This window comes from Aulonocara sp. 'chitande type north' Nkhata Bay, linkage group LG4 (genome assembly GCF_057382095.1).
Source record: "Aulonocara sp. 'chitande type north' Nkhata Bay isolate Kocher_YH1m ecotype deep benthic linkage group LG4, A_spYH_male_GT1.1, whole genome shotgun sequence".
Classification (NCBI taxonomy): domain Eukaryota; kingdom Metazoa; phylum Chordata; class Actinopteri; order Cichliformes; family Cichlidae; genus Aulonocara; species Aulonocara sp. 'chitande type north' Nkhata Bay.
The window spans coordinates 1,207,545-1,217,074 of record NC_141347.1 but is presented as its reverse complement, the minus strand read 5'-3'; the positions used below and the strand labels follow the sequence as shown (position 1 = coordinate 1,217,074).

At 40.9% G+C, this 9,530-nt stretch overlaps 1 protein-coding gene across 1 annotated transcript; it reads right to left on the bottom strand.

Moving 5' to 3' along the window:
- Positions 1 to 8,456, bottom strand: scpep1 (serine carboxypeptidase 1). The gene is made up of 13 exons (XM_086290492.1): positions 8,299 to 8,456; positions 7,954 to 8,093; positions 6,745 to 6,834; positions 6,502 to 6,657; positions 6,291 to 6,365; positions 4,279 to 4,351; positions 4,064 to 4,101; positions 3,515 to 3,643; positions 2,728 to 2,812; positions 2,447 to 2,560; positions 2,194 to 2,331; positions 345 to 508; positions 1 to 235 (listed from the first exon to the last, which is right to left on the bottom strand). Exons 1-13 carry the CDS (start codon positions 8,357 to 8,359, stop codon positions 173 to 175), a joined length of 1,326 nt encoding a protein of 441 aa, XP_086146618.1. The 5' UTR covers positions 8,360 to 8,456; the 3' UTR covers positions 1 to 172.
- Between the last annotated feature and the right edge of the window lie 1,074 nt (positions 8,457 to 9,530).

Here is a 9,530-nt window from a genome sequence, read left to right as displayed (position 1 = left end):
TATGAAACAAATGTGTCTTTATTGCTTTTTATTGGGTTAAAATGTTACACAGTATTGTAATCAACTGCACTTTGGAGTTTGTTTAGCAGGGAGTGAAATTTATATATTTTTTAAAAATAATGTGATCATTATGATTGTCAGTGCACTTCCAGCTTGGATCAGAGAAAGGTGTTCAGGCCTGCTGGGTGATCATCTTCAGCATCTGCAAGGCCATAGGTCCCTGATCTGAAGGAATCTGTGAGGACAGACAAAAAGGATGACATTTTATGTTAAATATTAATATTAATAAAAAGAAATGAGGTTGTGTTTATCTACATTTCATCAACTGACTCATTCTAGCTTACCATGTGACCAGCTTTGAGAATCCAATAAAAGGCAAAGTTCTTAAAAGTCTTGCAGAAAGCTCCAGTAACGCCCGGGGTGGCAGGATCATCGAGGGGAGTCCACTTAAGCTCGTTAAAATTACGAATCCCCTCCCACTTTAGCTGCTTCACCCACAGCTCCTGACCTGTGAGAAGACAAAGATCCAGGTGATTAGACTCAACAGGGACATATACAGGGTGGGCCATTTATATAGATACACCATAATAAAATGGGACTTGTCTGGTGATATTAAAGTCCTGTTTGTGGCACATTAGTATATGTGAGGGGGCAAACTCCTGAATATGGGTGGTGACCATGGTGGCCATTTAGAAGTCGGCCATCTTGGATACAACTTTTGTTTTTTCCAATAGGAAGAGGGCCATGTGACACAAACTTATTGGTAATGTCACAAGAAAAACAATGGTGTGCTTGGTTTCAACGCAACTTTATTCTTTCATGAGTTATTTACAAGTTTCTTTGTTCACAGCCATTGACATGTCAGAAAGGTTAGGAGTGGATCGAAATTGTGTTGATATCTGGTGAACGCAGTAACCGGGTCATTGCAGCCGATTTCAATGCAAGACACCCTACGAGACCACCCATCTCCCATGCTACAGTTAGCAAACTGCTTGCTAAGTTTTGTGAAACTGGTTCAGTGTTGGATTTGCCAAAATGTGGACGCAAGAAAACTGTCACTAATGAAGAAACATCAGTGGCTGTCCTAGCTTCATTCAGCAGGAGCCCACAGCGTAGCACTCGCCGCATGTCACTGGAGAGTGGCATTAGTCGAACATCCCTTCGGCGGATATTAGCTACTCACAAATGGCACCCTTGCAAACTCCAGCTACTGCAGCATCTCAACGAGGATGACCCAGATTGGTGCACAGAATTTGCAGAATGGGCAAAACAAAAATTGGAACAGGACCCTCAGTTCACGCTGAAGATTTTGTTCAGTGATGAGGCAAACTTTTATGTGAATGGTGAAGTTAACAAACAAAACCACCGCTATTGGTCTGACACTAACCCACATTGGATGGATCCCTCCAAGACTGTTGGAACAACAAAAGTGATGGTTTGGTGTGGTATATGGGGTACAACGATAGTGGCCACTGGATATTTGAAATTGCTACATGATGATATTTTTCCCTCTTTATCCACTGAAGCTGGCACGTTCCCTGAGTTTTTCCAGCAAGATGGTGCACCACCACATTATGGGTGCCAGGTCCGAGCATTCCTAGATGAACAGTTTTCTGGAAAGTGGATTAGTCGTCGTGGGCCAGTTGAATGGCCCCCAAGGTCTCCCGATCTGACCCCCTTAGACTTTTATCTTTGGGGTCATCTGAAGGCCATTGTCTATGGTGTGAAAATACGAGATGTGCAGCACCTGAAACTACGGATACTGGATGCCTGTGCTGGCATTTCTCCTGCCGTGTTGCTATCAGTGTGTGAAGAGTGGGAGAAGAGGGTTGCATTGACAATCCAACACAATGGGCAGCACATTGAACACATTTTATAAGTGGTCAGAAACTTGTAAATAACTCATGAAAGAATAAAGTTACGTTGAAACCAAGCACACCATTGTTTTTCTTGTGACATTACCAATAAGTTTGATGTGTCACATGGCCCTCTTCCTATTGAAAAAACAAAAGTTGTATCCAAGATGGCCGACTTCTAAATGACCACCATGGTCACCACCCATCTTGAGGAGTTTGCCTCCTCACATATACTAATGTGCCACAAACAGGACTTTAATATCACGGTGTATCCATATAAATGGCCCTCCCTGTACTTGGTGCGTCACCCATCTTCGTGATTTACTGAGTAACTAACCCATAGTGTCCACAATGAGATCAAGCTGTCCATTGTAGACTGTGACTTTAACTCCAGCAGTCAGCAGCTGGTCAACTATGTCCACCACTGGCTTCATAAAGTCTCCTGCCATGTTAGTGAAGACCTCATCAGCCTGACCTGAGGTCACAGCAAAAACAGGAGAGGGAACAAGGTTTTATGATGTTTAGTATTTTCAAGCATCTAAAATGAAAGGACAAACAGTTCCTTGATCTTTCACTTCAAGAAATCGTACCTCCCCATGTGACATTGTCAGGAATGATACCCAGCTTCTTCCTTATTGGTCCATTCATCAGCTGACTCAGGGACTGGCTGTGGAGGGGGCGAATGTGACGATGTTTCTGCAGACCTGGTATAAAGTAGGAAGAGCATCAGTAGATAGTCATCGAAATTTTTTTTTTACTTTTTACTTTTACTTTACATTTAGACTTAAGTAGGACAGGTTTATTTTAAAATCACCAAACCCATGTGGTCTAGTTTACTAACTAGATGGAATCATTTAGATCAGAGTCTTACTGATAAAGTCCAGCCCTGCAGAAGAGGTGAGCTTCTCATCTGAACTCTGAGTTAGGATGTTGTAGAAGTTGACTCCATTGGTATTCTTAAGGAAAACCAAAAATAAGACAAAACAATACATAAATATGGCAAAAACTACTTTATTAACATTTTGTTTACACAAAAATATAACATATCTTCAGTGTGTATGCTCCTAGCCAAAGGTGACCATATTAATATATAGTTGTACTAATAGTCAGCTCAGTTAAACAGGTTATGCATGTATAACAGAATAAAAGCTAAAAGCAACAGCGATTCCATACACACACTATCTTATAACACTGTTGAAGAGATCATATCAGTTTCCACTATCAGTCAGATATGTACATCAGAAGTTTATGATGTACATAGGCAAACATGGCTTCTCAGCTTGACAGGCTGAAGCCATTTTTATTGGGACACAGATTTGCCCATGAAAACATTGGCCGATGCAGATTCCAAAGAATGGAGTCAAGCAGAGTTAATTCTGCTTCCAGAGCCATGAACAAACTATGGCCACAAGATGGCAGTAACTTCAAGAACAATGCAAACAGGTGAGAAGTTTTACGACAAGGTTGTTTGAGATGAAAGGAGAGATGCTTTCTCTTTTGTATGTTTAAATTAATGTCTGTTGGTAGATTTTACTAGACAAGCACTGCTTGCCCTGATTGCCCCGATGGAACACCACTTCCATAAAGCAATTTAAGATTAGACAATGCATTAAATATCCAGCAAGCATTTTCTCCAAATTATGTAGTGTTGTACAAACCCGCTCTACGGCAGACTCCGTCATAGACCACAGCTCAGTCGCTTTAAGAAACTGGCCCTGCTCCACGGCTTGCTTCACTGCCTCTGCTGCCTTACTGACATCTGCCAGGCCGTAATCATCCAGGAGGGACTGCAGACAGAATCATATGGAAGCTCAACACAATGGACAAAAAGACTCTGTGTTACATACACTGTATATGAAAGATCATCGTAGCTTCATAATCTCAACAGTGTCATCATTTTTTGTAAATGATGACACTGTTGAGATTAGATGCTAATTTCAGGTCATAGTGAATGCAAAATGGAGTTCATTTAGTAAGTTATGATCACTATTAGAGACAGAAAGGAGGATAAACTGATTATGCTAAAGGAAAAAGAACCCAATGATAAGTGGTAGCCAATGAGCTCGCAACGTTTTTCAGTCAGATCCATGTTTCACTCATCACATCCGGTTTTAAAACCCCAAGATCGCAATGGTGAAAATGCAGGATTGTACCAACTGGTGACATCAAGACAGGTTCATATATGCAGTCTATGGTGTGTTACTTACAGTGGTGTAGAGATATGGTCCCCATGTCATAACAGAGTCTGTGGATGAAACAAAAGTGTATCAACAGAAATTCACTCAGCCTTGCTTGAAGTTTTACATAAAAGAATTCTCAGTTTTTAACGCCAACAGCAAAAACCTGCCATTTGTTCTCATCCTATGGTTAAAATGAAGTCTTTCTTGGCACATGGTGTTGATACTTAATATCTGATACTGACCCAGTGGTGAAATCCATGAGTCTCCAAGTGCCACACCAGAAAAGTTGCATTTGACTGTCCCTTGGGTTATGGCCTATAAAAAGATGAGAGACACAAATGAATGGTTTTATTTATTTTTTACTAATTTCTACATTGTAGATACATACTGACGACACCAAATATATGAAGCAAGATACATGGAATGATGTAACAAAGAAAAATATTGATAAATAAATATGTTTTATATTTCAGATTCTTCAAAGTAACCACCCCTTTGCTTTGTTGACAGGGCTGCAAACCCTTGGCCTTCTCTCAGTGAGCTTCATGATGTAGTCACCTGAAATGGTTTCACGTCACAGGTGTGCTGTGTCAGGGTTCATTTGTGGAATTTTGTGCCTTCTTATTGGGGTTGAGACTGAGAGACTGTGTTGGACAGAAGTCGTGTTAGTACACAGCTGACAGTCCCATTTGATAACTGCTAGAATTCATATTAGTGCGAGAACCAATCAGCTAAGTAAAGAGAAACAGCCCATCATTACTTTAAGAACTGAAGGTCAGTCAGTCCAGAACATTGCTAACTTTGAATGTGTCCCCAAGTGCAGTCGCAAAACCATCAAGTGCCTTAATGAAACTGGCTCACATGAGGACGCCCCAGGAAAGGAAGACCAAGAGTCACCTCTGCTGCTCAGGATAAATTCATCCGAGTCACCAGCCTCACAAATCTCAAGTTAACAGATTAGAGCTCAGATAAATGTCACACAGAGTTCCAGTAGCAGACACATCTCTACATCAACTGTTCAGAGGACACTGTGTGAATCCGGCCTTTATGGTCAAATAGCTGCTAAGAAACCACGACTAAGAAAAAGCAACAAGCAGAAGAGATTTGTTTTGGGCAGAGAAACACAAGGAATGGACATTAGACCAGTGGACATCTGTGCTTTGGTCTGATGAGTCCAAATTGGAGATCTTTGGTTCCACCCACCATTTCTTTGTGCAAAGCAAAAAAGGTGAAAGGAAGTTCCTACTGTGAAGCATGGAGGAGGAGGTGTGATGGTGTGGGGGTGCTTTGCTGGTGACACAGTTGGGGGTTTGTTCAAAATTGAAGGCACACTGAACCAGCATGGCTACCACAGCATCCTGCAGCGGCATGCCATCTCATCAGGTTTGTGTTTCATTGGACCATCATTTATTCTTCAACAACAATGACACCAAACACACCTCCAGGCTGTGTAAGGACTGTTTGATCAAAAAGGAGAGTGATGGAGGCCTGGCCTCCACAGTCACCTGACCTAAACCCAGTGGAGATGGTTTGGGACGAGATGGACCGCAGAGTGAAGGCAAAAGAACCAACAAGTGCTCAGGATCTCTGGGAACTCCTTCAAGACTGTTGAAAAACCATTATAAGTGACGACCTCATGAAGCTCATCCAGAGAATGCAAAGAGTGTGCAAAGCAGTAATCAAAGCGAAGGGTGGATATTTGGAAGAATCTAAAATATAAAACATCCTTTGAGTTGTTTACTATATAATTCCATATGTGTTCATTCATAGTTTTGATGCCTTCAGGGAGAATCTACAATGTAAACAGTCATGAAAATAAAGAAAACCCATTAAATGAGAAGGTGTGTCCAAACTTTTGACTGGTGGTACAAATGGCCATCATCTGATTTCATACAGCATACCTATCAATTTAACATTGCGAATGTCAGCTATATTTATAAAGCACATTTCATGTTACTTAACTCAATCAATGTGCTTTAAACAGAATATAAATCATTAACAGCTCTAAATATCTCTCTCATAAAATATAAAAAAATATGTGACCAGCTAAAAAAATAAAACAAACTACAATAAAAGTTATTGCTTAGTTCTCCAGAAGAACAGGCTTTTTTTTCTTTAAACGTCACGTTGTCTCTACTTCCCTTTTCTATCACATGACATCTTTATTACTGGGACTTTCCAATAGCAGGGAGCTCACACTGAACTGAATGCTGTGCAAAGAACAACAGAAAGATCCCAAAATAAGTCACCTCACCTTGCTGAGCTCTAAGGAGATAGCAGCTGCCATCTTCCCTCCATATGACTCAGAGAAAATGTAGAAGGGGATGCTCTGAAAAGAACAGAACAGTACACTTTAGGTCCTTTAATACTAATGTGTTTTGGAGTCACTTTAGACAACGTTTGATGAGCCCATCTTTCTGACAAACAGGCAAAAATAAAAATAAAAAATGCAATAATGGACATACCTGGAACTCAGGCTTTTCTGAGAAGAAGTGTTTGAGCAGCACCAGCATGTCTGAGGCTACAGTGGACACATTGGTAGCATAGGCATCTGGCCTGTCTGTGTAGCTAAAGCCAGTGCCCACAGGGTTATCTACAAATAACAAATTGGCTGCCTGGACCTAAAGGTGACACACACACACGTCAGCATGCTAATCTATTCATTCATACTTTCTTTGAAGCACTCTTCAGTTACAGTAAATCTTTACCCAGCTTGTTTTTCTGGGCTCTAGATCTCTGTTCAAGGGTCCAATTTCCTCAAAGTTGCCAAAGCCAGTTCCAGATCCTCCTGGGCCACCCTAAAACACACACACACACACACACACACACACACACACACTTATATTTGCCATTTAACTCAGCACAAGCCACATTCGTATTAAATGAGCCATTAACGTACACGTCTCTATTACTGTTTGTTTGTTTTCGGTGGCAGGGGGTGGGATCAGAAAAATAATGCAATACAAGGTCATAAAGTGGAAAGTTTAAAATTAGACCATAATTGTTCCTCTTTTGTAGTTAGGAATAAAAACAACACTGCCATTACTCACTCTTACCACCTCTCAGTCTGAGCCCCATTCCATTTTTAACCAAAGGCCTGATCATTTGATCAGACGGGGACACAATCTCTGAACATCACAACTTCCTGCAGACATCACTGTACAGGAAGATGGAATGGTAGCATGATGCTGCACATGTTTGAGAATGCAACCATGCATGTGCTCGATTTGTCACAGACCTGATTGTTAAGCGATTAATGATGCTCAGCAAACAGCTTCAGGGGATTTCTTAGCTTCCTGTGGACTTTATTATTTATTCAATCAGTATTTGCATACAACGGGCAAGACAGACAGTTGATATGGGATGAGAATCACTAAATAAGACATAAATACTTGAAGCATTATTAGTCTTGTGGACTTTTGTTCCCCCTCAGAAACATACAGACAAGACTGACCCCCACTTTCCAGTCTTACTCCAACTAATAGTTGAACGCTTGAGTGTCTGGGGATGGATCACTCTCTGTGTCCAGTACAAAAAAAACTTTTGCATGCTTCAACTTGAATGAACTACAAAAATATATGATACCGTACAGACAGTGCAGGTATTGTAGGTGCAGACTGTAGACAGCCTACTGCCTAAATGAAAAATAACTTTTTAAGCTGTCAGCATAAGGTCGTGGGGGAAGTTGCAGGCAAAGTTAGGAATTCAAAGTTTAAATTGCTATATAGGTTATTTATTTATTCGTGTAAAAAGAAAATCTCATTGACAATTTATTTGGTCTAAACGTAATGGGACTGATACTAAGCGACTAAACACGCGTAAAATGTTCGTAAATGGGACGAATCGGGAGTTTGATTGAAATGCTGACAACGCTGGAAGCCCAGTTAAGGTGGAAAACAAAAATCATGAAGTCCTACCTGCAGCCACATGACCAGAGGCAGGTCCTTGTACTGGGCTTGTACACTGTCAGCATAATAGAGCCACCAAAACATGTGGGCCCCGTCTCTCACCTCCACATAGTTCCAGGCTTCTTTGCTCCGCAGAGCAGAGGGGAGCCCTGCGCAGAATTCAATCACATCCACTTTGTTAACTTGGTGTTCGGTTACAGTGTGACAGTGTTACATCGTCATTCTACCAGAAACAATAAACCAGTCTGTGATGAGCGATCAAAACGTTACTTTCGTTTTGAAGTCAAAGTGGGAGGTAAAAAAACCCCCGAGAAGAAGTCTGTAAGAGCCTCGTCCACAGTGCGGATATCTTACCTTTAGACAGCACAACGCTGAGTAAGAAACACAAAGTAAAGTCTACTCGGAAGGAACCCATCGTTAAAGTGTCTAGCTGTAAAGGCTCCGCATAATTTCAACTGCAACGAGAAATCACATGACCAAACCCGTGGTCAGCTGACCGACACGTTTTTTTAAATATTGCGTCACAAAGTAAAGTTGGAATAACCTCAGAGCACTGAAGGGAGTAAAGTGACCTACGGACTCTGAAAAACCTCAATGAACATCAAAAGAAAAGAAGAAAAGACGATGAGTTTGATCTAACATTCATTTCAAATCCCAGACACACTTAATTTATCCCCAAGGGGCAATTAACAATTAAAACAGGCACAGAGAGCACTGCACCTCGTAAGACAGACATAAAGCATCAATATAAATGCGCACAGTTCAGACAAAGTGAGCAGTTCAGTTATAAAAGAAACGGCAAGGAGGCAGGAAAGGCTCAGAGTTTAGGTGCAGAACTGCTGTATTGGGATAAAAGTGACTCTCCTACTGTGTCCTACAGAGACATACACGCTGATAATAGCTAGAACCATTTTAGATTTGACTTGTTTCCCCTCATTTTCAATCCAGTTTTTGTGTACTATGACATACTGCAGCCTTAGGAATGGCCTGTTTACAGCGACCTTTTCATTCAGACCATTTCCGACACGGCTTTGGCCAAGAGTAGATGGATCAAGGTCTTAATATATCTCTTTTTTTATTTTTCCAGGTCTTGCTGGATTTTTCCTATTTCTAGCAGACATGGATTCCAGAAACTGGTCATCTGATGTAGACAGTGCATCTAGGCTTGCCACTTTTTCTTTGGTCCTAATGTTTTTCTTTTTCGTTTTTTAAGGAAAATCTGATAACCATGCTGATATAAGTTGTCTATTATGTGTAGACAGACCAGTGGTTCAACTGTGCATTTTTAATGCTTGAATGAGTCATAAAGTCAGTTTTAAGGACTTTAACAAAAAATCCCAAGAAGAATGAAGATAAGCTTTTATTCAAGTCATTTTTCAGTTCAGTTTGAGCTTAGTTTAAAGTTACGACAAGAGCCTCTGGTGAATATTTGGCTGCGATGGAGATCGGTAATAATTCAGTACTTCCTCCACGCCGGCAGAGGTCAATATTGTAAACGAGGGTATTGACAGCGCCAAACACGTGCGCCTCACTTCCGTTGAAAAGTGATAATTTAAAATAAAAGTCTGAGACTACAAACGAATACG